This window comes from Alternaria rosae (assembly GCF_020736505.1).
Source record: "Alternaria rosae strain MPI-PUGE-AT-0040 chromosome Unknown BKA58scaffold_2, whole genome shotgun sequence".
In the NCBI taxonomy this organism is placed as follows: domain Eukaryota; kingdom Fungi; phylum Ascomycota; class Dothideomycetes; order Pleosporales; family Pleosporaceae; genus Alternaria; species Alternaria rosae.
The window spans coordinates 129,388-157,061 of record NW_025763571.1 but is presented as its reverse complement, the minus strand read 5'-3'; the positions used below and the strand labels follow the sequence as shown (position 1 = coordinate 157,061).

General features: G+C 53.9%; 13 protein-coding genes across 13 annotated transcripts; 6 read left to right on the top strand and 7 right to left on the bottom strand.

Moving 5' to 3' along the window:
* Positions 1–437: 437 nt before the first annotated feature.
* Positions 438–5,574, bottom strand: BKA58DRAFT_375320 (armadillo-type protein). The gene has a single exon (XM_046169406.1). The coding sequence runs from the start codon at positions 5,403–5,405 to the stop codon at positions 867–869; it is 4,539 nt and encodes a 1,512-aa protein (XP_046028342.1). The 5' UTR covers positions 5,406–5,574; the 3' UTR covers positions 438–866.
* Positions 5,575–5,658: 84 nt separating this feature from the next.
* BKA58DRAFT_75690 (armadillo-type protein) lies at positions 5,659–9,019 on the top strand. The gene is made up of 2 exons (XM_046175868.1): positions 5,659–5,791; positions 5,862–9,019. The coding sequence occupies exons 1-2, from the start codon at positions 5,765–5,767 to the stop codon at positions 9,006–9,008; spliced, it is 3,174 nt and encodes a 1,057-aa protein (XP_046028341.1). The 5' UTR covers positions 5,659–5,764; the 3' UTR covers positions 9,009–9,019.
* Positions 9,020–9,606: 587 nt separating this feature from the next.
* On the bottom strand, positions 9,607–10,609 carry BKA58DRAFT_375317 (uncharacterized protein). Its single transcript, XM_046169405.1, has one exon. It carries the CDS (start codon positions 10,150–10,152, stop codon positions 9,892–9,894), a length of 261 nt encoding a protein of 86 aa, XP_046028340.1. The 5' UTR covers positions 10,153–10,609; the 3' UTR covers positions 9,607–9,891.
* On the top strand, positions 10,610–12,058 carry BKA58DRAFT_375315 (uncharacterized protein). The gene is made up of 2 exons (XM_046169404.1): positions 10,610–10,815; positions 10,895–12,058. The coding sequence occupies exons 1-2, from the start codon at positions 10,803–10,805 to the stop codon at positions 11,605–11,607; spliced, it is 726 nt and encodes a 241-aa protein (XP_046028339.1). The 5' UTR covers positions 10,610–10,802; the 3' UTR covers positions 11,608–12,058.
* Positions 12,059–12,123: 65 nt separating this feature from the next.
* Positions 12,124–14,464, bottom strand: BKA58DRAFT_75681 (uncharacterized protein). Its single transcript, XM_046175867.1, has 4 exons — positions 13,893–14,464; positions 12,954–13,846; positions 12,486–12,904; positions 12,124–12,433 (listed from the first exon to the last, which is right to left on the bottom strand). The coding sequence occupies exons 1-4, from the start codon at positions 14,279–14,281 to the stop codon at positions 12,272–12,274; spliced, it is 1,863 nt and encodes a 620-aa protein (XP_046028338.1). The 5' UTR covers positions 14,282–14,464; the 3' UTR covers positions 12,124–12,271.
* A 299-nt stretch (positions 14,465–14,763) lies between these two features.
* BKA58DRAFT_75699 (protein-S-isoprenylcysteine O-methyltransferase) lies at positions 14,764–16,036 on the bottom strand. Its single transcript, XM_046175869.1, has 2 exons — positions 15,163–16,036; positions 14,764–15,114 (listed from the first exon to the last, which is right to left on the bottom strand). The coding sequence occupies exons 1-2, from the start codon at positions 15,887–15,889 to the stop codon at positions 15,029–15,031; spliced, it is 813 nt and encodes a 270-aa protein (XP_046028337.1). The 5' UTR covers positions 15,890–16,036; the 3' UTR covers positions 14,764–15,028.
* A 161-nt stretch (positions 16,037–16,197) lies between these two features.
* Positions 16,198–16,931, top strand: BKA58DRAFT_435248 (maltose O-acetyltransferase-like protein; the record flags this gene model as incomplete). The annotated part of the gene is made up of 2 exons (XM_046173322.1): positions 16,198–16,358; positions 16,412–16,931. The coding sequence occupies 2 exons, from the start codon at positions 16,198–16,200 to the stop codon at positions 16,929–16,931; spliced, it is 681 nt and encodes a 226-aa protein (XP_046028336.1).
* A 1,132-nt stretch (positions 16,932–18,063) lies between these two features.
* On the top strand, positions 18,064–19,350 carry BKA58DRAFT_435247 (uncharacterized protein; the record flags this gene model as incomplete). Its single annotated transcript, XM_046173321.1, has 1 exon — positions 18,064–19,350. One exon carries the CDS (start codon positions 18,064–18,066, stop codon positions 19,348–19,350), a length of 1,287 nt encoding a protein of 428 aa, XP_046028335.1.
* A 35-nt stretch (positions 19,351–19,385) lies between these two features.
* On the bottom strand, positions 19,386–20,154 carry BKA58DRAFT_75624 (uncharacterized protein). Its single transcript, XM_046175866.1, has one exon. The coding sequence runs from the start codon at positions 19,991–19,993 to the stop codon at positions 19,421–19,423; it is 573 nt and encodes a 190-aa protein (XP_046028334.1). The 5' UTR covers positions 19,994–20,154; the 3' UTR covers positions 19,386–19,420.
* On the top strand, positions 19,883–22,905 carry BKA58DRAFT_75604 (RING finger domain-containing protein). Its single transcript, XM_046175863.1, has 2 exons — positions 19,883–20,149; positions 20,201–22,905. The coding sequence occupies exons 1-2, from the start codon at positions 20,087–20,089 to the stop codon at positions 22,883–22,885; spliced, it is 2,748 nt and encodes a 915-aa protein (XP_046028333.1). The 5' UTR covers positions 19,883–20,086; the 3' UTR covers positions 22,886–22,905.
* BKA58DRAFT_75605 (Alpha/Beta hydrolase protein) lies at positions 22,906–24,078 on the bottom strand. Its single transcript, XM_046175864.1, has one exon. The coding sequence runs from the start codon at positions 23,919–23,921 to the stop codon at positions 22,926–22,928; it is 996 nt and encodes a 331-aa protein (XP_046028332.1). The 5' UTR covers positions 23,922–24,078; the 3' UTR covers positions 22,906–22,925.
* Positions 24,079–24,716: 638 nt separating this feature from the next.
* BKA58DRAFT_375310 (PUA-like domain-containing protein) lies at positions 24,717–25,996 on the top strand (the record flags this gene model as incomplete). Its single annotated transcript, XM_046169403.1, has 1 exon — positions 24,717–25,996. A coding segment is annotated over one exon (630 nt), but the record flags the coding sequence as incomplete, so codon positions are not given.
* Positions 25,685–27,644, bottom strand: BKA58DRAFT_75619 (Alpha/Beta hydrolase protein). The gene is made up of 2 exons (XM_046175865.1): positions 25,975–27,644; positions 25,685–25,901 (listed from the first exon to the last, which is right to left on the bottom strand). Exons 1-2 carry the CDS (start codon positions 27,551–27,553, stop codon positions 25,750–25,752), a joined length of 1,731 nt encoding a protein of 576 aa, XP_046028330.1. The 5' UTR covers positions 27,554–27,644; the 3' UTR covers positions 25,685–25,749.
* Between the last annotated feature and the right edge of the window lie 30 nt (positions 27,645–27,674).

Genomic DNA, 27,674 nt, shown 5'->3' with positions numbered 1-27,674 from the left:
ATGAGAGAGACGGTTGCTATGAAGGCTTTTTTGTGTATGAGGTGATTCAGTGCGAAACTTGAAGAAAACATGGTTCTTGCAACCCAATTGGGCCTAATACCGTAATCGCGATGCGAGATATCCAAACTTTGCTAGGCGCTTTGGGGATGGTCACGCGATCCCTCGGTCTTGGTTGGATGTACGGAGACGCTGCCAATCGAGAGGGGCTTGTTGTCATTACAGTTAGAAGTTGGGGAAGGGGGTCCAAGATTCATGAATTGCGATGTTGTTACTGGGCCAGTAAACCTCAACAATCAGATCCTGCAGGTCCAACATACTCTCGTAGCGAATGCGACCATTCTGGGTATTTGGAGCCGGCCACTTGGTGATGAATGTCAAGTTTATTTCGATGCAATCTTGGTTTCGACCAGAAGATGGACCATGGCAACAGGAGCACACTGGGGCTGAACAAGCAGTCGTATACATGGTTCTATCCTACACTAAGTACGAACTTCCAGATGCTCATGTCGCATCGCTAACGTAAAAAGATAGGAACTCCTCTGATAAAGATGGAAAGCATAAAGATCAGCGTGAGATCGCACTTTACTTTCCCATGTGTTGTGGTGAAAGCAAGTGACAGGCATGCACGAGGTATGAAAAAGACAAAGCAGCTGAAAGGCGCCGCGAACGGCCTGAGCAAAACTGTCCTCGGAAAAGCAATCACCCAGTTCTCAAAAACTCCGCTAAACAGGATCCTTAGCTAACTCTTAGGAAAGAAGCTGTACAATGTGAAGAATCTGATCCGTATTGTGTGGTGGTAACTATACACATTGTACCCGGGTGTATTCGAAACGGCCGAAAGAACTTTCAGAGAATTATTCACTACCTCAGCCACGAGCGCGGCCGCTGCGTCGGACAGTACCATTGGTGGCAGAAGTGGGTGAGGAGGCCGCAGCAGCGCCATTGACCTTGTCTTTGTTTGCTTTGGTTCTAGTCGTACTCCTCGCGGACTTGGGCGGTGTGGCTTCTTTGATCAGATTGGCAGCTTTGCGTTTTTGGATGACTGGTAATGGATTGACGCCATTTGTGTTAGCAGCACCCTTTCCGCGTGTGGATCTTTTTGCTGGCGCAGGTTCTGGCTCGGGCTCTGAAGACGATCCTGGGTCTGAAAGTTCAGAGTCTTCTGCTTTATCTCCGTGCTCTTTCTCAGCCGCAACTTCTGCGTCGTTCATATCTACATCTACTTCAGCAGCAGGAGTAGATTTGTCTTGTTCTGCATTCGATGCATCGCTCTCTTCTTCAGCTTCTTCTTGGATTTCTTCAGCAACACCTCCTGCGCCTTCTTCATCGCTTGACACCTCAACATAGCTCTTGTGTGCAATGCTCCGTCGATCGCTCTTTCTTCGTGGTCCACTAGATGGCGGAACACCGCCCTCAACATCGCTCGCACCATCATCGTCACCAGCTCTCCTCTTCTTTTTCGGTGTCTTAACGGGTCGCTCAGTCTTGGCCTTCTTGTTCTTGATAGATCGGTCGCCCTTGATCTTCTTACGTGGCTTCTCCATACCATCTGAGGCCCTACGCTTCTTGCTTCGAATAGCTTTTCGCACGAGCACATCAAGTTCGTCGACAAGGTCTTCTCCAATCCATGTCTTCTTGGCAATCTCTTGCGCCCGATCGTGACTCTCCAGAGGCCGGAAGATACCGGAGGGTAATTTCGTTTTCCCTGGCCATGACTGCATTGTCCAGTTGTTCTGCTCTTCCCACGAACGAATCAGAGCCTGCGCTAGATCTGACAAGATGTAGAGATTCTCATCAGCCTGGCGTGATGGTGCAATGCCGTCTGCTACGCCCTTGACGCGTTGAGCGACATGAAAGATAAGCGACAGGTTCTCCTCGGTTGCGATACATTTAAGATAATACAAGATGTACTCTGCCATAAGCTTTAGTGTCTCGTCTTCTGTGTCGAAGTCGGGGTGGTGAGCAAGCAAGCTCAATAACCGAGCGAATACTGTCTCCAATATTGTCTCCTTTCGTGCAGAAAAAGTAGCGCGGCGTGCTCGAATCCAGGTCATGGTGCTGTTCTTGATGGTCTTTTCAGGCTCATGTGCGAGGAAGAACAGGATGGTATAGAATCGTGGCGGCAACCGACCCTGACCAAGATATTTCATCAACTTGTCAGCAAAGCTCTTACGCACCTGCGCACACGGGTCATGTGTAATGAGAGCGAGTTGAACAAAGTCAGCGGGGCTCAAGAAAGCATCTAGGCGCTTGTTGCATGAAAGTTTGAGTAAGGAATTCGCTGCAAGAAGCCGCTGGCGCGATTTGTGTCCTGCTGGGGTGTTGCCATCCGCCGAGCCTTCCCCGCCATCTTTCACGTAGCGGTTCAGTAGCCTGTATGTGTCTTCTGCAGCATCGTTGAAGTTGGCATCAGACGGCAAGGAGCGTAACCGGTTCACTAGAATCTTGATCGCCCAGGACCTGCCTTGAATTTCGTCATCCGGTACATCCATCCACTCGATATCCGCGTCGGCTGTCATCACATGTGGTTTCTGGAGAACCTCCTTGATGGCAATCTCAACGATGGCATCCATATCATCTTCGCAATCTTGCTGCGCTAGTAAGACTAGTTGACTCAGCGCAGCTAATTTGCTAAGCCAGTGAGCCCCGGCATACTGGAAGCCTTTGATGCTCTTCGTGAGAATTTCCTTCGCATGCATCTCCTTCTTGTCGTCACTGTTCATAATGATGGTGATTGCATGCTTTGCCGCTTGCGGAGGTGTACCGTAAAAGGCAAAATTGAGAAAGCTCTGTACCAACTTTTGGCTGTCCCTTCCGTTCATTGGTATGTCTGTGGGGAATTTCTGTGCAAATGCAGCACAGGCTTTGAGATCGTCTACTGCGCCAGGAGGGTTGGGTTTGGTTGCTGTAGGTGCCTCACTTTCAAGTGTTTTACAGAGATCCTTTACGTGAGTGGAGAAAACCTTGGGGTGTTTCGTGGAGATTTCTTTCAACAACTCGTGAGCAGTGGCACCGAGACCCTTGTCGTTGGTGCGAGTATACTCGATGACAGCTGGTACATGGCTCTTGTTGTAGCACAGTAAGCTAACGCGGTAGAGAAGTGGTGTCAAGGTATCGAGCACTGAAGGACCTGGCCCCTCCTCAATCCTCTTTCTTAGCTCCTTGATGGACCTAACAACCCGGCGGTAGTCACTCGCTGGGTCCATGCAGAACCGGATAAGAGCATAGGTACGGCGATCGTGGGCTTTGGCAAATTTCCATAAATCGTCCCTAACGCGGGTTGGATCGGGAAGTGTTTTCGCGTAGTAAGTGATGAGGCCCTCCAGATTTGTCTTGACATCCTTCTCACCCTTTTCTGTGACGCCACCATTGTAGTCTTCGCATAGTTTCAGGAAGTGCTCCATGTACCTAGCACCGGGGCCCTGGTTCCCTTGTTTCGCGAAAAAGACCTTCTTTGCTTTCGCCTCTAGCCCGTTGACGAGTACGAGCAGTCTTTCGGTTCGCATCTTGTCCAGGCCTGCTTCTGTGTAACCCTGATCATTGCTTGTCTGGCTGTCTTTTCCGGTTTGGGAGTTCCCAGCTGGCGGTGCTTTTGCTTTCACGGGCGGATAAGCAAGTGGAAGCAGCGAGTCGTATAGCGCGAGATCAACCTGCACGTTGATTTCGAGGTCGTTCACATAGCAAGCTTCGAGAATACGGGATGGAATTGGGCCGAGCAGAGCCTTAATGCTGTCATCGCCCTCGGCGATGGCACCAGCAGCTACACCCCATATCTTGCCGAGGAGTCTCATAGACTCGGAATGGATGACATTTTTCTTGTCCTTTACGCGATCGGCAAGATTGGAGAGAATAGACCCTGCTTCTGCCATACTGCCGTTGCTACCGAGCTTGCGAACGATGTCGATGAAGTCAAAGTGCGCAATCGCTTTGACGGCGGCTAGGCGCACCTTCTCGTCGCTATCAATCAAGCATTCACTAAAGTACTTGAGCAGCTTCTGTTCTTCTTCGAGATCGAGACCAATACCACCCGCGGATGTCATCAATATGCGACCGATTCCGGTGGTCCATGCGGCGCGTATGATGGCAGACTTGTCGTTTTTACGCTGGAGGAATGAATGATAGGCCACAGGGTATTGCGTGGGAAATGAGTTGATGGAGACTGGCGTGGTGAGATAGTCGAAGGGTCGCGACGAGTCTGCGCGCGACAGGCTCTGTGAAGGATAGGCCGCTGGGTCCATGTCGGGCAGAGGAGGTGGGCCAGCTGCACCAATGCCTGATATCATGTCGCCGAATGTTTCCGTAGCAAGCTGACGGAGCTGCACATTCTCCGTGGCGAGCTCGTCCTGTAGATGCGGGACAATCTCCTGAAGCACACCAGGACAGCATTTCCATAGCTCGCGCAATAGCCTGTGTGCTTTATGTGCCTCATTGATATCATCCTCTGAGGGGCCGCGACGAAGGTCGTCGGCACCTTGGTCCTTGGAGTGAGGCTTGTATGTGCTTCCCGAGTTTGTGAAGTCGACAATGACTGAGCTGAAGTAGTTGCCGATAAGGCGAGCCATCTTCTCTGGGAACGCGTTGCAGACATTCTTGGCCATGTTGTAGGCGGGCGGTGCCTCTTTGCGCCGTAGCGTTGATTGCTTGGCGTCGATCTGCACGCTCTTGTTGCCCTTGGCTGAGGTGCCGAGAGTGAAGGGATCAGCCCAGAGAAACTGCGCTACGATAACGTCGACAACGTCGTGCGTGACTGCCGGGGCCTCATCTATGATAGTGGAGAGGATCTCGGTCATGTTGTGCTCGATGTTCTTGCTCAGCTCTTCGCCGCTGGACGAGGCAGACAGGACGTCGAAGCAGGTGGTGAAGAGGGCGGCGGTGAGGTGATGGGAGCCCGGGATCTCGTTGATGAGGAGGATGCTCTTCCATTCGGCGAGTGAGCGGAGGATGTACATGTGCTGGCTGTTGTAGGGGTGCGCGGGCTCGGCAAGGAGCGGCAGCAGCTTGAGGATGATGACGGAGAAGATGTCCTTGAGCTTCGAGGCCGGGTAGGGCGCATCGGGCGCAAAGAGTTTCAGCATGTCGACGATGCAGCACATGGTCCACGCGCGTACGCCGTTGTCCTTGTGCTGCACGAGACTGTGATGGGCCAGCGACTCGGCGACAGGCATGAGCGAATCGCGATGTGCTTCTTCCTGGTCTATAGTGCGCAGTTCGTCGAGCAGCGCCTTGAGTCGCGTCAACAGGTCGTTGACGCCAATCTGTTTCCCGGGCCGGCCAACAAGCGGTTGCTTGAATGTGAGCTTCTTCAGACCCCTATGTGCCTCGTCGCCATGTTCCAGCTCCTGCTCTTGCTCATCTTGCACCGCTTCGGTCGCGGCGGCCGCGCTGCGCCTACTGCGCGTTGCCATGTCGCGTGGCTGCGCGTGGGCAACGGCGTGCAGAGACAATGTGGTGCGTGTCGGCTGTGGCTGCGATTGCGCGCGTGGAGAAGGTGTCGAAAGCGCACGCAGCTGTGGGGTCGAGTAGCAGCGCGGTGATGGGCATGGAGCGACGATGTCGAGGCGAGCTTGCTTGTGGTCCGACTTTCTGAGCAGTGACGCGCTAGCCACTCGACAGTACGCGACTGACGTCCGCCTGCGGGGACCGTGCTTCACCACCACCGCCGCCACCCCACCCGCACCTCGAACTCCTGTACACCCCAGCCGAAACACACGCACTCTCAGACACTACCATCTCCTTGGCGTTGACACGGATCTGGTCATGTCACATGGAGCGCCAACACACCTTCCATCAGGTACGCTGTCTGCCGAGACCTCCCCCCCCCCCCCCCCCCCCCCCCCCCACGTGCGCTAACCCCTCTTCAGTTGAAGCAGCCATGTATCCAAGTCCTCCAAGCCACTGCGACTCTCTCGCAGAGCCCAAGCGCTCGGAGGGAGCTGATACACGCCCTCACCCGTCTGCTCACTAGCCTCCAATCCATTACCTCCACACCTGGTCTCCTGGACGCAAAACTCACTGAATACGCTTTCGTCTCTCTATCTCAGGTACTGCGAAATTCCCGACACGTCCCAGTTAGAGCGCTGGAGCTCTGCCTGGAATGCATCTCGACCTTGCTATCTGCTAACTGGGGAGGCGGCCTTGAGCCTGCGCTCTCTGGACAACTCCTCATCCTCTTCACCTTTCTCGCCAAACCTTCATCGGCCGAGAATGGCATCTCGGCGAGCTCAGAGGAGCTACAGTCGCTCGCTCTCGGGTGCACATCCAAGTTGATGGGTGCGACCTCTCGTACGAAGCAGGGTCAAGAGGCCATGACCGCGGCGGCCAACATACCTGCCTTGGGCGAGGCTGTACTAGTCATGCTCGAACGTCTCACAGATAGCAATTCGAACAGCGTCAAGCTTCAGTCCGCTTGCGCCCTCAAAGGAACCGTCGGCGCGATTGGCGATGACGATGCTCTTGCCAGCTTTCTGCCTAGGATAGTCTCGTCTTTGGCTAAAGTATTGACTCCCCATAGCAGTATTCGACCCGGCTTTCGCGTTGTTGAGCAAGGCTTAGAAGTTCTTACATCACTCGTTGTCCGTTTACTTGGCGATGCCCAGACCAAAGATTTACCCGAGACACTACTATCAGATGAGTCCGGCGGATGCACCACAATATCTCGATCAGTCGCTTGGCTACAGGCAACTGCAACCCAGATAAAGATTGCGCTTGCCAACATCTTCAGATTGAGAGATCATGATAAGCAAGAGGTACGGCAAGCGCTCTTGAATCTGTGTCTTTGCATTGTAAGGGATTGTCGTACATCACTGTCTCTTTGCACAAGTATGGCTATCGAAACCATGGTCGATCTGGCAGGCCATGAGACCCCAGGTGACACCACTGAGGACAAACTCAAAAGACTGTTATCAGCAGATCAGAACCTCTCCGAACTTTTACGCGAAAGTTTGCATGGTTGGATCGTCGCCTTGCCTAGATTGATGCAATCAAAAGACGACCGTACCCGCCATAAAATCGTACATCAGATATCGGTCTCGCTTCGCCTGTTCGATGATGATCCAATGATTCTAGATGAGCGGCTGGCCGATAGTCTTCGTGATGGCGTGTCTGCAGTATTTATCGATGGCAGAGGGCTCGAAGAAATAAACGACCGCAACACCAGTCTCATCGCTGATCGTACGCTGGTATTTAGCTCGACAGAGTCGTCTTCTTTCCCACCAATCAGTATGCAATTTAAAGGCCAGGAAGACATGATGACGGGGTTTAAAGTATTAGTTCAAGAACTTGCACGTTCCAACTCTGCGTTGGCGGTTGTTCAGGGCCTGACTAACTCCGTCGATCTTGGAGCGCCCGAGATGCGCTTGGCGAGCTTCTGGCTCTCAGTCAATCTAGTAAGAGACATGGCAAAAGTTAATCCATCCGTCGATGATTTCATGGATCTGGGGACGCCAAACCCGAGGGAGGAAGTCTTGGATGACTTGTACTCGCATTCTCTGTCATTGCTTAACCAGCGAAGTGCGGATACCAAAAGCCCTTGGCATTTATATGCATTAGCGCTCGAAACGGTAGCTTTGCAGGCGAAGCGGTACAAGACTGAGTTTCGCCCTGAGTTGAGTGAAGTACTTTATCCGGTGCTGCATTACCTTGGCAGTTCCAACAGCGCACTACGCGAGCATGCCCTGACCTGTCTCAACATAGTAGCGGGGGCTTCGGGATACAAAGACGCAGGGGAGATTGTTGTCAGTAATGTCGATTACATTGTCAACGCAGTTGGCCTGAAATTGGCATATGGCGATGTGTCGCCTCAAGCACCACAAGTCCTACTCATGATGATAAGGCTTTGTGGCCCATCTCTCCTACCTTATCTAGATGACTTGGTGGATAGCATTTTCAATGCTTTGGAGAGATATCATGGCTATCCTAAGCTTGTGGAGCTGCTTTTTAATGTCTTGAAAGGCATGGCGGAACAAGGTGTCAAGGCACCACAACTTGCCTTGTCAGTCGACAATGAGAAAGAGGAACATGTGCATCTGAAGAGAATGGTCATCATAAACGACGTCATCGAAGCGATCCAAAAGTTAGAGTTAGACGCACAAGAGCGGGAAGAGGAAGAGAAGCAAGCGTCAAAGGAGGCACTCCCACGAAAGCCCTGGAAAGCCGGAAAGAGTTCAGAAGATACCGACTCTAATGGCACGGACGAGGAGAACGGTCGACCGCCTCCACCGCAGACCGAGGAGCCTCCCCCTCCCGCCCCCCGTGCCTTTGCTATACTCCTTAAGATCTCCGAGTTGACACAGCACTATCTCACCACCATGTCGCCTAACCTCCGGAACTCGCTTCTATCCCTCCTTCGTACCACTATACCTGCTATTGCAGGACACGAGAACTCACTCCTGCCCCTCATCAATACGCTCTGGCCTGCATTGCTACCTCGTCTACAAGATTCGGAAGCATATGTGGTATCGAATGCGCTCGATATCGTTGCATTGATGTGTGAACACGGAAAAGATTTCATGCGAATTAGGATCGATAATGCATGGAACATTACCAGGAAGGTCTACGAACGCACTAGACAGAACGACGACTGCAACAGGAAAAGCAGCTTCCAACCCATATCGCTGGAGATCAAGGCTATCGAGACTGGCCTGACGAGGCTCGCCGTGGACTCGCAGCCTACGCCAGACTTTTCACCACTGGAGCTGTACGTTGATGCGCCTACACGGATGATCTGGAGCAGTCTGACCGCCTTGCTATGCGCCATTGCGAAACACGTAACGATGCGGGATGAGCACTTCGAAGAGATGCTGGACATGCTAGACCCTGTGCTGGCGAGAGACGACGTACGTGGAGCGCTGGATCACAGCAATGCCGACGCAATATGGTTGCGACTATACAAGAAGCAGCAGGGGACTGGTAGAGAGAAGCATTCCAGGTCATTTATATCAACAAAAGCACATGAACTACCAGGCAAAATACCCGTAGGCAAGCCTCACTGGCATTTCGTGCGAGCCTGAAGCGAAACGATATCTGCACAGTCACGTATGTCTTTCAAAGAGCTTCCCATTCGGGCAGGCGCAGCAGCAGCAACAATGCAGTTGAACTGCAGTATTGAAGGATTCCCATGTAACCATACTGTTATCATATACATATAGTAATTGGAAGTTCAGTACTAGTGCAAGCATTTCACCCGTCCGCCCCTCCATCTAGCATTGTATGCTCCTCATCTCATAACGTTTAATATTGCCCAGTCACTGTAACTTGAGTACCCGATTGTTACGCTCTATATTGGCTGTGGCGGGAATTCTTGCTCCGCTACTAATCACGTATTGCGTGGCGCGCTCCTCCATAGATCATGGAAATATAGAAGTAAAGCCAAGATTAACAACATTCTGTAATAGTACGTAGCCCAACTCTCGTCATGGTATCTGCCTCACATCTTGTTCGTGTCTGACCACTCATACATGTTGTCAAGGATGGTAATCTTACTTCGCGGTGTTTTTTTTTTCGTTCTTTTGCTTAACATTGTGCGTTCTTTACCTAAAACAACTGAGAGATTCTACGTTGTACTTGTCGTGTGGCCTCGTATTACTACGAAGGTGCAGCCTGCAGCTTGGGTTCGGAGCTGACTGAGGCACTCAGAAGCTTGAAAGATCAACTTGAGACATATGGAGAGCTAGAGTACAAGTGTTGTGAGGAAGATGTTTGATTGCACACTACGTTGTAGAAAGCGTTTCGCTTCCGTCAGTAATCTGTTAGTTTGACATCTCGTTGTAGGGGCACTTGACCGGCTTCTCCTCCTTCAAAGCCTTCGCAGTGAATGGAATGCATCCCTCGACACCTGCGGGAATGGAACAGATCGACGTAGGCCTGAAGGGGTGGGTTATCGGTGTAGAGGTATTAGTCACCGTTCTCGGTGAGCGAGAAGCTGGCGTAGTTGGCATCCGGCTCTGTGCATGACGAGTTTTGCTTGGGGTAGCTGATGCGGAGGCCGCCCTTTACGGCTTGTTTGTTGCAGAATAGGGTAGGGGTGCCGGTGCGGAGCGACATGACGCGGAAGACATCGTTGCTAGAGGGTTTAGTAGCAGGGAAGGGATCGGCGGCCCTTTCGTCGTGACGTAGAGCTTGTCTGGAGCTGTTCGTTGTCGGAGTTATGTGCATCGCACGCTTGGGCGTGCTCTTGACGTCAGGCGATGGTCGCACTGTCGCAGTAGTAGCCCCACCCACGATGCGGATCTATCAATCTTATTATAGCAACACGAGGGACCTTGCAGGGAGTATACTCTGGGGTAGTGGGAAAGCAACGTGATCTATCATACATAAGGTTGACGGCAGGACCGAAGTTGAATTCATCAAACGGCATGACTGTTCAAATTGTACTGCGCGTTGTGCTCGGCTTAGTAGACATTGAACATGGATACACGTTGGTTTACGAGAGTTGTCGGAATTGGTGTGTTCAGCTTCCGGAGATGCGTCTATTGCGAGGTCTGACGGTCGATTCACACGCAATTGACAATGGAAATGTGAAGAATATGTCCATTAGAGGCTGGGCAATTTAGAGTGTCTGGCGACTGATTCCGTTTGCGGATTGAAGGGCGGCTGCAACGTGCCAAGGATGTCATAAGATGAGGATATTCGGAACAAGCCCGGCCCCACAGACCAAGCTCAAGACCATGGCTACCAGCAACGCCGACTTTGACCAGCAAACCCACATCACCGTACTGAATCGAAACACACTACTATACGGCATCATCTCCGGGCGTGCAGCACCTATTATTGTATAAGGCCTGACGACACCACAAGGCGCGAAGATGCCACAAGCCCGTAGGCACTCCCGTCGCGCTCAAGCGCGTCGCAAACCACACGTACACGTCCAACATGCAGTGCACTAACAAGCTACCAGCGACCCGCGCCGTCTCCTCCAAAGACCTCCCCCCTTCGGTCGAAGGCGCCTATTACCGCAAATGCATCGACCTCCGCCGCCGCATAACCGATATTGAAGAGAACAACGACGGCACGCGCCTGCGCATCACACGCCTGAACCGCGGCATCCAGAAGATGCGCCTCGAGCGCGCATTCCTTCTCGAGCAGCTGAATAAGCACATGGAGTACAATGTCGACGACAGCGATCGCAGCAGCAGCCCACCGCCCACCCCAACGGATAAGCCCTTGAGGAGCAAGAGGAGCCACAACAGGAAGGGCACGCCTCCTCTTGGCGGCAGTGCGGATGGAGGCGCAAACGAGAGGACAGGCATGAGCGCCGAGGGCAGACTGGGACTGGGACCCCTGCCGCATGGCATCAACCCTATGAGCAGTGCGCAGAGTACACCAGACCCGTCGGGACGGCCCCAGAACAGCTACTTCGGTACCATTGGCGCCACCACGACGACCAGTCCACACGCCGCTGTCAACGGCGCACCTCCCACACTTCCTCCCCTGCACGCGCTCCCGCCGTTACACGCACAGCAGCCGCAACAGCAGGCACCCCCTCAGCGCGCCTTCTTCGACCCGGCTTACGATGAACAGCGCCCGCCCGCGACCGACGCTGCGCCTCCTCCACCACACAACGGTGATACCGACATGACAGATGCAGCTTTCACAGCCGTCAACCGCTAAGACTCTGCGAAGCCGGGCAGCCCCTTTGACAGCAAGCGATAACAGATGATAGTAACCAGGAACACCATAGGAGGATAGCGAGGCGTTGGGGGTTCTCAGAGCCCTCGGTAGGGGGAGTATTGTAATTTTTGTTTCTTTCGGGCTTCAGAGGAATATGTATTAGTATAGTTATCCACTGCCTAGTGCTGTGATTGTGAAGCGGGGCTTGAGTCTTCCAAGTATGCTCCCATGGCTTTTGTCAAGTTGTTTGATCTTTCCTTCTTGCACGAGCGGTGTTGCACTCTGCCTTGTTCTCAGTCTGCACTCGACAAGTAAAGGACGGGCCAAATGTCTCCAAATCGCACCAGCTACGCACAGTGGCACGTACATGAACAAAGCAAAGTACACCTAGGATTTCCACTCGTAGTATCACCTTGACTAATCATTGCACGTGCAAGACGAAGTAGTATGAACACCAATTTCAGCTTTCAGTAACTTCTAACCGTCCCGATCGCACTTGGTACATGCCCTGACTCACTACTCACGTTTTGTTTTCCCGCTTTCGAGGATTCACTCCCATCAAAAGTCTTCGTATGTGGACACAGTGGGTTTCGCGCACCTCTTCAAGCCCGTGTTCCCCGCCTAGTGTGATGCACATGGTCTGGTCGAGTATACCAATGCAGCTCTATCTCTCATCCGCATCCTTGTAATGAACACCCCTGGCTAGCTCACACGGATCGGATGCATAGCCAATGGTGCAATGCTCCCAATCCTCGCTGTCCATGAGTTCGCGCTTAAAGTTGAGAGCGTTGTAGATGTTTGCAAAGCGGAACTCGACGTACGAATGCTAGAGTGACCGTGTCAGTGTTATTCAGACGTGGTCGGCACGTGTTACTTACACCACGGGCGGTCTTTCCGCTCTTGATACGATCAACGTCGCGCTTGGTGACGCTCTTGCCCCGAGCGAACTTCATGAGAGCTGCTTCGTTGTGCTCGTTGGTGCCGATAGCTCGCACGCAGCGTGACGCGTCGCCATCGATGCAGTTGCGGATGACATCGTTGATAGAGTTTGGTCCCTCAGCCTTCTCGACGAACACAACTGCTTTCTTCATCTCGCCCACTATCTCGATTCCGTTCGCAGTGTCCTTGTGATACTTCTCGCATGCCTCGGGTGTAAGAAACTTGACAAGAGCGTTCGAGGACCCTGGCTCTGGCATGGAAATGGACTCAAGCTTGCCACCCCATACAAGAGCCTGCAACTGGTTGATACTGGTAATCCCCCCAACACCCTTCAAGATGCACGTACGACGTGCAGCGGCTGTATCTTGTCAGTCCAAATTTCTCTGTCTGCACGGAAATGGACTTACGATTCTCGCGCTTCTCCTGGGTCGGCCATCCCTTTATGCTACCCCCTGGGTCCTTGGCCATAAGCTTGCTGTTCTCAGAGCTCATCGCAACAGAACGTGCTGTCGCCGAAGGCGCTTCCACAGACGTGGTGGTAGGTTGCTCTGGCTTGGGCAGAACATCACGCATAGTGGTGACGATACCGGATACTTCAGTCAGTGTCTCCAAGGAGACGGACCCCTCCTCCACAAGCTTGGCACATAGCCGGAGAAAATCTCCATCCGCATCCCCAAGCGTCTGTTTGATTGAGTCGGCTGTACGTGACTCCGGGCGCTTCTTCAATATCTTGTTGAGATAGTTGGCGACTGCGAATGCCAGACGTGCCTTGAGAGCTTCGTTGTTTCCAGCATCTACCTTGGTGGTAGAGGTGTATGAGTCGTGGAGCTTCCTTGACATGGCCTTGATGAGATATGCCGTGTTCCCCGTGCTGTCCGGAAGAGCCTGGATGTACTCACTCGCCTTGCGCATGTACTCCTTCTCTAGCTTATCTTGTCTCAGTTCCGTATTCTTGCTACCGGGAGACCTCCGTATGTCTCCCTTCTCGGTCTCTGCCTCCTTAGCCTCTGGATTGTCCGTCTTGGCCTCAGCAAGACGAGCGCCGAACGAGAATGCAGTTTGGTCAGGTCTTGCTACCTCGGGACCTACGGGAGTGCGAGGCCCCATAACGGTTTTGCTGTTAAGGCGAGCATAGAGTGCATCCATTGCAGATTCTTCGTGCATGGCATTAGTTCTAGCTCTCACGACCTCCTTGGTGGACAGAACCGCTTTCGACATAGTAGCAGTCAAGGCAGGTACTGCATCCTCTTTCTGAAGGGGAGCAGGCTTGGGCACTCTAGTGGTACTGGCACTTGCTGGTCTGTACGCACATTAGTGGAGTCTAAAGATTGAGTAGTAGTGCGTACCCTTCAACAGCCTTATGCATGGCCTTGACTGAGCCCAGAGCTAGCGATGATGTCACTGACGGGGCAGGTGGTGCAGATCGCGACGGGATCGTAGATATGGGTCCCGCAGCCCCAACGATCTTGACGGCGTTCTTCTTGAGCTTCAAGCTGCCAGCATTAGCTGCAGGTTGAACAGCGAGATTGCTGCGTGCGTCCCCAGATGCCCAACCGGGCGAGGCAGCCGGCGGTGCGCTCATGTACCTCGAGCGATCCATGATTATGGCTGAAGGCGACAGTGGAGGTGGACTGGTGTGTCGTACGACTTCTTTCTGCGCAAGCGATACAGGTGGCGATATCAGGGAGAGCGTGGCCGGAGTAGACTTTCTCACAAGATCACTGCCCTCTTGCATAGTGGTTTTGATGTTGACGTTGTTGCTCGGAGTGGATGTCGCTGGGGGAAGGTCAGTGGAGCAGGGCGCATGAGCAGGTGAGAGAGTCTGCACGTACCAACAATCCGCCTGTCCACCGTTATATTCGCGATACCCTCAATGCAGGCGTCGAGGCAGGATTGGTAGAGTTTGTCCTCGCTGTTACGTATACGAGGACGTGAATGCGGCTTACCAGGCATGAGACGAGACGTGCTGCGTTGGCGTGGGCAACCGTTGGGGTGACGTCGGGTTACAGAGCAAGAGACAAAAACAGTCTGGGCGCTCACACGCGGTTGCCATTCCTGGCGGTAGCCTACAACCAATGAGACGGCAGTGGTGAAGACGAAGCTCAATGCTGTGCAAGTGAAAATACTTGCACGTCACCTCGATACATTGTCGATATAGCGACGAAAGCTGGCCATACGGCTATTACTATCGAGCAGGGAGCTCCTACCAGCAGTACGGAATGAAAACATAATTGTGTAGTCGCTTTGAGCCGAGGAGACAAGCGGCAGATGGCTAAGGAAATGCAAATAATCCATGAATGACACAAGCTCATCTGCGTATGCTCAGAGACGTCTCTTGGCTTGCAAATGAACACGAAAGAGCTTCACAGGTTGCATATATCCAGACGGAAAGTGACTCGGTTGTGAAGTGAAGCGTAGCATTATGAGATTCATTGGACTTAGCTGGCACAACCAAACTGTCCGGAAGCTGCACAGTTGACGCTTAGATGAAGGGTATCCAGACACGGGTTCTTGCCCTGTACACCTTGTACTCCTCGCCGAAGAACTCGATTAAATGTTTCTCTTCGTCTAGGTCGGGTTAGCTACTTGACTGGGCCATGTGTGTGTAAAACTTACGTGAAATGCGTGTCATGAAGAAATACCACAACACGCCCGTGTATCCCAAGAAGCAGACAGTGTTACCCAGCATGACCTGTGTGCCGATGCCCCACCAGAAGAAGCCAAAGTACGAGGGGTGACGGAAGTAGCGGTACAGCCCATGGGTCACCAATTCGTGCCCGTCACTCTTACGCGACTGCACTTGGTGGTTGAAGTTGGTGCCCGCCTGCATCATTGCTGTGCTGCGCACAGCTTGTCCCACCACGACCATGCTTATGCCCAGCGCGATGACCCACGGCGGGTGAATTGTCGATTGGTAGCCGGGAAAGAGACACGAAGTCACCAGAGTCTCGATGAAGGCCATGGTATGGGCTTGGCGGTATTGGTCGCCGTTGGTGAGGAGGAATGAGGAGATGTACGCGACCGGGGTGTTGTACGCGGCCGTCGTATAAAACTCGAGGAAGTGGAATATGGACAGCGCGCCGAGAAACATGAATGGTCGCCATAGAGGATTGCCGTTGTATGCGAGCAGAGCAGTACCGACGAGGCCGAGAGCCATTGCGCATCCCAAGCAGAATGCACGCACAGCGATGCCACGCAGCGAGCGCTTGCCGTGGGGAAAGAACTCGGGCGCGATGGCATGCTGGCTCCTGGCCGCCACGCTTGAGGCCTCAAGCTTGCGTGTTGCATTTCGGTTGGGCAGGAGATTATCGACACCGGGGGATAGCGAGCCGTTCGGAGCCATGATGATGGCAGGCAGGTAGAAGTCAAGTATGGGGAGCTCGGGTGGCGAAGACGGCGGACGATGGAGTTCAAGACATGGTTCTCTCAAGGCGCAGGAGAAAGGGCTCTGCTGCACAAACCCAATCGCATGGCTTGCGGAGGCCGAACAATAGCAAGGCGTGAGCAACTATCCAGGATCGGCTGGCCTCGGGAACAGCCGACGAGGGCCTTGGCGGCCCCACACCCAGCTCTCGCGACTTGTACACCTTCACAACCGTCACACCGGCCTCATTATCATGCGCTGCGCAGCCAGATTCCTGCATACCAACCATGGACATCTCGCAGAACAAGCAGCGTATGCTCCGCGGCGAACTCTACCATGCCATGACGCCTGAGCTGACAGCAGAGCGCGCACGATGCAGGCAAGCTTGCAGACGCTTCAATGATGCCGGTGATGTACCGCGTCGCAGGCTAATTGAACTGTTTCGAGAGTATGTGTAGCTGCTCGATTGCTTGTCGAGAGACTTCCTTATACTTTGCCTAGCATCATCCAAGACGAAACCCCTCTTCCACCACCAGCACCTACAACAGAAGAAGATGCCAAGCTGTTCGAGGCTGAACCATGGATTAACCCACCGGTTACTATGGACTATGGATATAATGTGCGTTTGGGCAAACATGTCTTCGTCAACTTCCACGCCGTCTTCCTCGACACCTGTCTTACTACTATTGGCGCACGCACACTCGTCGGTCCAAATGTCAACTTCTACTCAGCTACTCATCCTCTCGACCCAGCCATCCGGAACGGCCTTAGCGGGCCTGAGTTGGGCAAGGAGATCCACGTTGGCGAAGACTGCTGGATCGGTGGCAATGTTTGCATACTGCCTGGTGTTGTGATTGGTAGAGGCAGCGTTGTAGGCGCAGGAAGCGTCGTTACGAAGAGCGTCCCAGAGTTTACAGTCGTCGCTGGCAATCCCGCTCGCATTATCCGCAAGATCGAGACCGAAATGGACTCTGAAAGTAATATTCGCCATGCTGGCAGGCAGAACGACCTGCAGCACTGACTTGTATATCAGTCACCCTCGCAATGGGCTTCCCCTCGTTACGAGGGGCAGTTTCACAACTTCCAAATCGAGCATCACGAGTTCTCTCGGACTCCGAACTGCATTTGGAATGGCAATGTAAGAAGAGAAGGCTACAGTCGCATAAACCTTCCTACAAATCTCTGCTGCTCCTGCAACTGATACACCAGACCTTGCTGCGCCGTGCTTTAGTGGACTCTAGCGCTTCTTGCCGCTTCAGCTTTCCTCAGCATTTTCCAAACGGGGCGATGAGTAACTGCACGCCTCCGAAAATCCTCTAAGATCTCAGATATTTGCAATACGGATACGATTCTGAACAGATTCGACGCGAAACTTGTTCATCTTGACAAATTGTTTGCAACAAACAATATTGTAAATCTTTTTGCTTACACATCTCCACAGTCCAATGAAGCATCATTGTGCATACTCAAGGATCTATTCCACGAATACACGGCGCGATCAAGTCGTGTGAGCACGCAACAGGAATTGGGCGACCTGGAGCCTGCCTGTGTCGATCTGGAACAATAGTGGGGCGTTTGGACTAAGGTTCAACACAAGATCTGATGATCGTCTGCAAGCTTCGGGCGCCAAGACCGACGAAACCTGTTCCCAGACGCTGTCAAAACAATGACATCGGCTTGCAAAACATCATCAACTAATCCATCTTACATGCACGACATGGTGTACCTTGCGAAACGTCCTGTTTGGGTTTAGGGCTGAACTTCGGCATCGCTCGCTTTGAGGGTCTCGGCAATTTGGAAGGCCATTTGGAAGCGCCTGATTCAGAATATGGCATACTTCGAAACTGCGCCATTAAGCTAAGCGTGTGCTACCTGACTTGACGCCAAGGGCTGCGAGCCCTAGGGCTTGATCCCCAGACTGTTACGATGCATAGGCCTGCCCACCATCATGCCTTGACGGCAAGGCTTTCCGAAGTTGTCACAGAGGCGATACAAATACCACAGCTCCCATCATCCTGATAGTCTTCATCGGACTGGTTCCTCACTCACTACAGGCTAATATTTACCACTCTACAACCTCAGCATTCCTTTCACTCTTTGATATCTTTACTCATAATCTTAGTCCACTCGACAGATCCGTTCTCACAGACAAAATGAAGTACATTCTCATTGCCTCGCTCCTTACCTCCGCGGCTTACGCTGCCCCATTCGCCCAGGTTCAGGGCGGCAACGGTGGTAACAGCAACACTGCTGCCGCCACGACCGGTCAACAGACTACGAACCAGGGCGGCAATCAGCAACAACAGCAACAAGGAGCGCAGACCGGAAACCAGCAACAGCAAGGCACCACCAATTCCCCAACTGGACTTGGCGCTGGTATCCAAAACGGACAAACTCCCACTGCGAACGACCTCGCCACTGCGGTGTCCAATTGGATGGCCGATACCTCGATGGTTTCCAACTTCCTCAACACTGGAGCTAGCATCCAGAACAACGTTCAGTTCAAGCAGGCTGCTACCGTGGCCTTCAACGCCGAGGTCGATGAGCTCAACCACAAGGCCATCATTGACGCTGCTAACGGCGCGGACCCCAATGTCATTGCTGCAAACAGCACCCTCGCCACTGGCGGTTCCTTCCAGGATGTCGTCGACAAGCTTCAGCAGATGTCTGTTCAGGGAATGGCTGCCGCTGGTAACATCGACTTGATCAACCAGAACCGCTGCGTTAACGTCCTCCCCAACATTGATGCCTACATGGCCTCTACTGGATCTACCTCCCAAGCAGTCCGTCCCACTGTCTGCGACCAGACTGGCGTTGCTGGTGGTGTCCAGGGGACTGGCCCCACTCAGCCTGGTGCGCCAGCAGGTAGCCCCGCCGCTGCATTTGCCGCCGGTCAGGCTCTTGCCCAAGGAACTGGCAATGGTCAAGTCCAGAATACCGGAACAGCTGGTGGTGCTGCCGCCGGCAATACTGGCACTGCTACGAACAACGGACAAGCGCCTCAGCAAGGCGCCGGCATCACCCCTACCAACGGGCAAGCACCCCAGGGAACTACAGGTGTTCAGGCTCCCCAGCAGGGGGCTCAAGGTGCCGCAGGACAGCAGGTTCCACAACAAGGTCAACAAACAGGACAACAGACGGGACAACAGACGGGACAGCAGACGGGGCAGCAGACGGGACAGCAAAACGGACAGCAGGCAACACCAAACGGCGGCAACCAGAACAATGGCAACCAACAGCAGGGAGCCAACGGTGCGGCTGCAGGACAGCAGTCTCAAGGTCAGGCGCAGAACGGCGGTTCCCAGCAACAGGCAGGCAACGGCGCCGCTGCAGGCCAGGCATCTCAGACTCAGACCCAGGCTGGAGGCAAGCAGCCCCAACAGGCAGGAAATGGTGCTGGACAACAGTCTCAGGGCGGCAAGGGTGGCAACAACAACTGAGCGCTAGGCTTGGTACTTGGTTGAGAAGATGATATGGAGGATTTGCAAGGTGAGGGCTATGTGCTGGTCGCTAGCCAATCGGTCTTTTCTGTATATAAAAATAATGGTTGAAAGGGGTGATGGGTGTGGGAGCTTGTATGTATGAATGTACGATGAAGGGATTATATGATATAGTTGTAAATATGCGATTTATGAACCTGCCGTTCAGTCTTCCTGTTTTGGTCTTGCATTCGATGGCACTGACTTGAAGATCAAGGTTTCGAAACCTCAGGCGTGAACGCGTGGATACCTGATAGTCGCGGAAAGAAGCCAGTGACCTGGACCGTGTCTTGGATACGCCTACGCCTGGAGCAAGTTGCGATGGCTGCAGCACAGGTGAAACGATGTACCAAACATCAGGCGCTACAGGACTGGATAGCTTGATAGATGCCAAAATGGGAGGGTGCGAGACGGACGAGGCGTCAGGCGCCTGTACTGGTCGCGACATGTCGGATGTTTGATGCCGTCTCTCACCGACTCCGGGGTTCTGAGGTGCTGACACGTGGGCAAGTCGCGTGACGTAGCGACATGAGAAGTGTGCGCTCGTTGCGGCAAGCAACATGGAGGCTGCAGCGGGCCGATGAAAGCGTGTGCTGGCATGCATATGCTACGGCGCCTTGTACTGTCGAGGCTCGCCAAGTGTGCGGTCTAGCTGAGCGTCAACCGCAGGCGCCTGACGAGCAGTTTGCGACGAACCATGGGCGAGGGCGAGGGCGCTGGCGGAGTCCAGGGCGACCTGGAAAAGGAACTGACGTGCTCGGTAAGTCGAGAGGCACGACGACGAGGCGCCTGCTAACTCGGCCATGGCCAGATCTGTACCGACGTGCTCTTCCAGCCGCTCACGCTGCTCGACTGCCTGCACACCTTCTGCGGCGCCTGTCTGAAGGAGTGGTTTGCCTTCCAAGCCTCGACCGCCACGTCGATACACCCGTACACCTGCCCCTCGTGCCGGGCCTCGGTGCGCACCACACAGCCCAATGCCACCGTCACCACGCTGCTCGACATCTTCCTCAAGGCGAACCCCCAGAGCGGCAAAAGCGCCCAAGAGAAGCAGGCGGACCGCGACAGATACCGGCCAGGCGACAATGTGCTACCCAAGCTCAGGCGCCGGGATGAGCGCGATGACACCCATCAGCGCATGCTCGAGGCGGCTCAGCAGCCGAGTCTGAGGGACGCGGGCACCGCAAACAGCAGCAGGACCAGCCTCGACCCCCCGAGAGAGCGCACAACAAGGGAGAGAAGCCGCAACCGGAGCCGCGAATCCCGCAGGGCGCGCGATCAAAGGCGGTCTGCCAGCCAAAATCCGCCCGGCGCATCCCCGTCCAGGGCCGTCATACCGCCCCGCGCTATCGAGCACCAGTCCAGCCTGCGCTCTCTGCTGAGCGCCTCCGACCTCGACGCAGAAGACGTCGACGAAGATCTCGTGCGCCAGGTGCTGGAGGAGCTGGTGTCCGAGGGCGTGGACCTGAACCAGATTGGCACTGCGCAAGAAGAGGAGATCACCGAGAGGATAGCCGAGGCTGTGCGACGGCGGCAGGCAGAGCGACATGCCGAAAGACAGCGCGAGAGGAGGGAGAGGAGGGAGCGTCTGGCAAGAGAGGGCTTGACGAGCGCTTCGTCCGCGTCGCTGCTGCCACAAGCCATGCGCAGCCCGCTTACGCGCGACGAGGAAGCTGCGCGCAGGAGAAGGCATGGCCGTTCCGAGAGTGGCGCATCGACGCCTCAGACGGCAGTAGGACCCCCCATATCCAGACCTGCTCTCATCGACGCCGCAAATCGAGGCGGGCGGGCACCGCGCCAGCGATCGTCAAGCCAGGGCAGCTCTCGATCCGCCACGAGGGTAGAGCGCCCTGCACCTGGCTCGGCTCCTGCAAATACCGCGAGCGGCGACCGTCATTCATCATCAGAAAGCGCTCGTCCAAGGCCACGTCGACAGTCCGACAATCAGCAGAGAAATAGGCTCGACGTTCGAGAGCAGTTCCGCATCAGTCTCCATGCCAACAACAACAATACATTGTCAAGTCCTAGCTCGCCCCAGAGCCTCGGCTTCGATCTGCCCAACAGCGGCAGTCCAACGACTTCTCTAGCTACAGTTGGCACTGCAGCTGTGCCCTTGTCTTCTTCTACTCCTGCCGTCACGCCTTTCCAGCCTCCTTCGGCTCGCCGTACTACCGACCCTACCAGAGCCGAACTGCCACGCTCTTCTCACAGTACTACTCCCCCCTTGCTATCGCCCCCTGCTTTCCCTCGATCCACCCCCGATCCGGCCGTGAGCGAGACTCAATCGAGACAAGCTTCAAGCTCATCACTAGGTACTCCTGTCCTATATACAGAGCCCCATGTGGCATGCCAACGCTGTGGTAAAAACGACATACAGTACGAGCTTCACTACAATTGTCGACGCTGCGATGGTGGCGAGTACAACTTGTGTCTTCGCTGCTACCGTCTTGGCAGAGGATGCAAGCATTGGTACGGCTTTGGCTGGACTGCTTGGCCCCGGTATGAGCGCGAAGCACCAGAGGGTGGTTATCCGCCCCATCACGAGCATCCCCATATCCTGGTTGGACACCGATATCGCAGACCCATGACACCCTTAACGGAATCCACGACACCACCACATGTGCTCATGAGCGAGGATGACCCCAAGCAGAGGGTAGAAATTGGCGTCTTCTGCGATGTGTGCAAGGCATACGCCAACGCCTGCTACTGGAAATGTGACTATTGTAACGACGGTGACTGGGGCTATTGCAATGATTGCGTCAATCAGGGGCATCACTGTACGCATCCTCTTGTCCCCGTTGCCCGCAAGACAAGAGATTCGCAGTCTGTTACTGACACATCTCCCTCCGCGCCCTCTACGCCTCGTCAGGATGGACATCTCGCTCCCCCAGACCTCGACGCAACACCCACAACCCCTCCGTTGACACCAAAATCCGCGTCTCTTATGCGAGGGCCAGGGTACTTTACCATTGCGAATTTCATCTTCCGCCCTCTCACCTTTACAACCTTGTGTAACATATGCAGTTACCCTATCCCACCATCAAACACACGCTATCACTGCCTCAAGTGTAACACTGGCGACTACGACATCTGCATGAGCTGCTACCAGAAACTCGTCATCAGCGGTCGCATCACCAAAGAAGACGGCGTAAACGGATGGCGCAAGTGCCTCCGCAGCCATCGCATGTACATTGTAGGATTCGAAGACCGTGACGGCGCACAACGACGCATGGTTGTCCGCGATCTAGTAGGCGGCTACGCGCTTAAAGAAGAAGACGAAATGGCCAGAGTACAGAGGTACCCACCAGATGGCGGTATAGGCTTGAGATTACTGGCTAGATGGTGCTATCTGCCGGATGAAGGAGTAGAAGATGAATTATCCTTTCCTAGAGGAGCAGAGATAAGGGAAGCAGCTGATATCAATGGAGACTGGTATTGGGGTGTTTACTGTGGTGTTGGAAAACTGTTTCCTGCAAACCATGTCACAGCCGTCTAAGTTTTATACATAGATAGTCAGCTGCCGATGCTACGCAGACTCACTGCGCAAACTTCCTCTTCAGCCAATCCTCCAACCGCTTCACCACCTCGGCAGGCTTCTCATACGTGGCCCAATGCGCCGCATCAATCATATCCGCTTGTTCCAACTGCGGCAGCAAGCCCCTTTTAATACTCTCATACATGGCTTCGGGTCTGCACACCACATCCTCCTTGCATCCGATGTACAGCGTGGGTACATTGACGATTTCTCTCCCTTCAGGCAACTTGACATCGACTCGATGCTGCAGATTGCCTGTCATGGCTTTATACCAGCACACGGGCGCTTCGAACCCATCGCGCGCCATACGATCAAGGAACGCCTTCTTGAAAGCTGGGTCTTGCGCATAAGGTCGGAGAGAGAAGGTTGGTTCCTTTTGCCCGGAGAGTGTTTCACGCATGGTGTTGGGTGTGCAGAAGAACTCTTTCAATCCATCTTTGTCGTGCATCATGTTAAACATGGCCTCTATATCGCGGGATAGAAGTGCTGGTCCGTCAGGCGCGGTGAAGAGGTACCAGTACGATAGCGATGGGTAGCCAAAGATCTTGTTCATCAGGGCGTTTGCGGCGTCGAGATCAAAGGCGTTGCGACTTGGTGCCGTGTAGGCGACGTTCAGGTTGACCAAGCCGACTACGCGTTCGGGGTGGTAGTTGTACAGGCGGCTTGCGGCTGCGGAGCCCCAGTCGTGGCCGATCGAGATGCATTTTGGCACTTGCTCGGCGTTGAGGATTTCCACCATGTCGTTGGTCATGTGGTCCCAGGTGTAGGCAGATGGGTTTGTGGGCTTGTCCGTTCCGTCGTAGCCCAGCATGTCGGGAATGATAATGGGGTGGTTTAGTGGGCGGAGAGAGCTAGCGACGTCTGCCCACATGGCGGCATGGTCGGGGAAGCCGTGTTGGAAGAGGAGGGTTGGGAGAGACGTGTTGCCAGAGCACGTGTAGTAGGTGTATGTGATGCCTCGAGAGGTTTTCAGGGTCTTCTTGGTGAAAGCGTCCATGGTTGATCTCAATGGTTGATCTCACTGCAACGTACCTGAAATGGCTTGTTGTAATTGGTAAAGAAAAGGCAAGAGTCTTCTATGTATACCAGTGCCAAGTCTCGTTACATCTTGTCCCTAACAAATTGAGTCCATGTCGGCCGAATGTTGGTCTTTGCTAGGTAGGTACTACTACCCAAGCGGAGGTTCCGTCATAGATACGTCCGTAGCGGCGTTGTCGGGTTCATAAATTTAGTGGGGTGCTCCGTAGAGTTGCATGAACTTGTCTAGGTTGAGGCAGTTGGCCGGACCGTGATGTGCAAGGACACGGCCGCTAGGGAGGAAAACGGCGGTCCCGGATCGTGCATGATGTGGCTGAGCCTAAGATGGAGCTTGGATGATCGTTGTTCACGCCTCTCGTTGCCGCGCCGTGGTTAGGGTGATTGCTGCTTGTGGCAGCTCTCCGATGCGCTGTCGGTCGGGTCTGCGCTCGGTATGGCACGAAATTGAACGTGGAGGAAACCGCAGGATTACCACAAGGGCTGCGCGAGTACTGCTGGTTGAGCATTCCGACACGACAAAGCCGAGGGTTCCAGTCTGAATATTTGACTTTGCGTCGCGGTGCGCTTGATCGCGCGCAGGTCTCAGACCAAGGAGGTGCCTACCTAGTAACACAACGGAGCGTGGCCAGTTGAGTCGTCGAGGGTCATTTTGACGAGGTCCTGGCTCGAACGGCCCATACAATGTTCTTCGGGTGGCAGATACTGTGTCGAGGTGCGGAGCGAAGTACAAGCGGCAAACACGAGAGATATCAGCCAATAGCGTCAGAGCGCTGCACGCTCGCGGCGTACAGCACCTCAACGTCGACGAGCATTGCAACTCTACCACAACCTCGTCATGGCCGGCACACGAAGATCTACGCGTCAAACGGCAGCGGCAGCACCGGAATACAACCAAGACGACACTTCATCCGCCGAAGAGACACAGCCCAAGCGCAATGCCAGACAGGCGACGCGTCGCAAGCGTGACCGCGAAGACGACCCCGACCAAGACAAAGCAGACAGCAGCGCTGCTCCGCCCAAAAAAGCTGCTACAACCAAGTCTAAAGCTCCTAAGACGAACTCTCTACCCGCGCCTGTTTCATCCACCAACCGCGACGCGACCGGCGCCCAAGAAGTCTACTGGCTGCTCAAAGCCGAGCCCCTCCCGCGCTACGAGAATGGCGTAAACGTCGCCTTCTCTATCAGCGACCTGCGCGCCTGCACGGAACCCGAGCCCTGGAGCGGCGTCCGCAACCCGCAGGCACGCAACAACATGCAGGCCATGCGCAAAGGCGACCTGGGCTTCTTCTACCACTCCAACGCCAAGCCTTCGGGTATCGTAGGTATACTGCGTGTTGTTGAGGAAGCAAAGGTTGATGAGACGGCCTTTGACCCCAAGGATCCCTACTATGACAAGAATAGCCAGAGGGAGAAGCCCAAGTGGTTTTGTGTAGACGTCGAGTTTGTGAGCGAGTTTGAGAATGTGATAGATTTGGCGAAGATTAAAGAGTTTGCCAAAGGGGGGCCGTTGAAGGATATGCAGCTTGTCACAAATTCGAGACTGAGTGTGAGTAGGGTAAGGAAGGAGGAGTGGGAGTTTATTCTAGGGTTGGCTACGGGCAGCAAGGAAGTTCAGGCAGAGAAGAGAGAAGAGCCACATGCAGTCGTAGAAGCTTGATTACGTCGTGAGTTGATTCGAGATACCCCTTGTAAGATCACCGTTTCATGTTATATCGTCTTCAATGTCTTTATGGATTTCGCACCCTGTACTGCCCATATTAAGACCTTGCGTCAGACTGAGCTACTCCTTAATACTGAAGCGCTTGGATGATCTTCGGACTGTTAAAGAAAGCGCATCGCTCCTGTAATCTCTGCTCTGCCATCTCTCTTGTCGCGTTCTCCATGCCCAGCGCACTATTACTCGGATGCGAGCCACCAATCGTCCTGACATACGGACCGCCTAAAATGTCAATGTACGGAGTCAGTGTATGTCTCACACGCAGTTCGCAAATGGGAGATTTGGGAGATTTTACCTGGCCGGCTAAATGCCTCATCCCAGTTCAACAATGTGGTAGATTGTGGTCCGCTCTCTGCCGGGGCTCCTTGACTCACAAAGGTGCTCCACGACCGGCTTGCTCGCATAGCAATTTCGTAGTCATACTCGGTCGGATCAAAGGGGTAGTCTGTCTTGTTGTACACCTGCATGCTGTCGAAGATGTACGCAAACTCAGACGTGTGTACTACGCCAAAGCCAACAACATCTTCGGTGTACTCGAGGATGGGATCAAGTATTGTCTGGTTGAAGTTGTAGAAGTAGACTGGCGCTTTGTACACTTCGTCAATTGCAGCACCCAGATGTAGCGATGGGCACACCATGAGGATATCGCGGAAGATGCGTGCAGAGCGATAGAACTCTGCTGTTAGGTTCACACTGGTTCCGAATTCTTCTACCGGGTACAAGTCTAGTAACTGAGTGAGAGAGTCCTCCGACATAGCCGGTAAGTAGTCGCGAACAAATTCGTACGTATCTTGTGCGGTTGCAATGGAGGTGTTGGTGTACACGTTCAGGTCGCCTTCCATCCAGCCGGACATGAAGGTAGCGTTACCGAAGCGTCCTTCTGCGATGAGCTGACTTGGTGCCGCAGGAAGGAAATCACCGTCCACCTGTGGCAACCAGATGTCCCCAATATTATGCGCGATATCGCTGAGATACGTCGCATTCGAAGCTTCAAAGAGGGTCTCAGTATCTAATTTCCGTAGACACTCAATCGTCCCTGGAGCGTCCACGTCAGTAGTGTTGCATCCTACGTAATTGACCAGCGCGATCATCGCATCCTTGGCGAAAGTCCCTGTGATACCAGGCTCAAGGGACTGAGACTGGGCGATACCTCGCTCGAAAGGAAGTGGCTTCTCTCCGCCGTAAGCCATAATTTGCATTCCGATTGCGAGGCCGCCGGAAGATTGGCCGGCAATCGTAATCCTCTCCGGATCCCCGCCAAAAGCAGCAATGTTGGTGCGGACCCACTCGATAGCAGCGCGCTGATCACGAAGACCAGCGTTCATGCTTCCTTCTTCTTTCAACCAGTCTGAACTGGCAAATCCAAAGAAGCCGAGACGGTAATTCATGGCCACATGGATGATTGGGTCCCCATTTTCTACCGACTGCTTGATCATTCCGTCAGGCGCAGTCGTCGGCTCCGTGTTGCTTGCCCACCAGAAAGATCCTCCATGTATCCATACCAGAACTGGCAGTGGTCCCTTTCCTTCTCTGTCAGTCGCTTTTGGCCGTGCTACGTTCAAGTTCAGGCAGTCCTCGGATGTTTCAGTTATATTGCCTAATCCAAGAGGTGGGTAGAGCACGCCCAATGGTTGTGGACATGCGGGACCAGGCTTGGTAGCATCGATGGTAGTACCTGGAGAGTATTCGTAGGGAATCGGTGGTTTGAATCTATTTTCGCCGCTGGTATCGTAAGCATACGGAATGCCCAAGAAGATTTCGATGTCGTTGCGTCCGATGCCTAGGATGTTGATAGGATCTTTCAAGTCGCCGAACTGGACACCTGCCGTTGTGGTGACAGCGGCGACGAAGCAGGACAGCGTAGGAAGGTGCATCTTGATCACCAACCACTGTAAATCCCGTGTTGGCTTATACGATGCGGCGAATGTGAGTTGGAAAGCTTCCGTGATAGGTAGTTGGCAAAGTTGATGTGTTGCGCAGAAACACTCCAGTTGC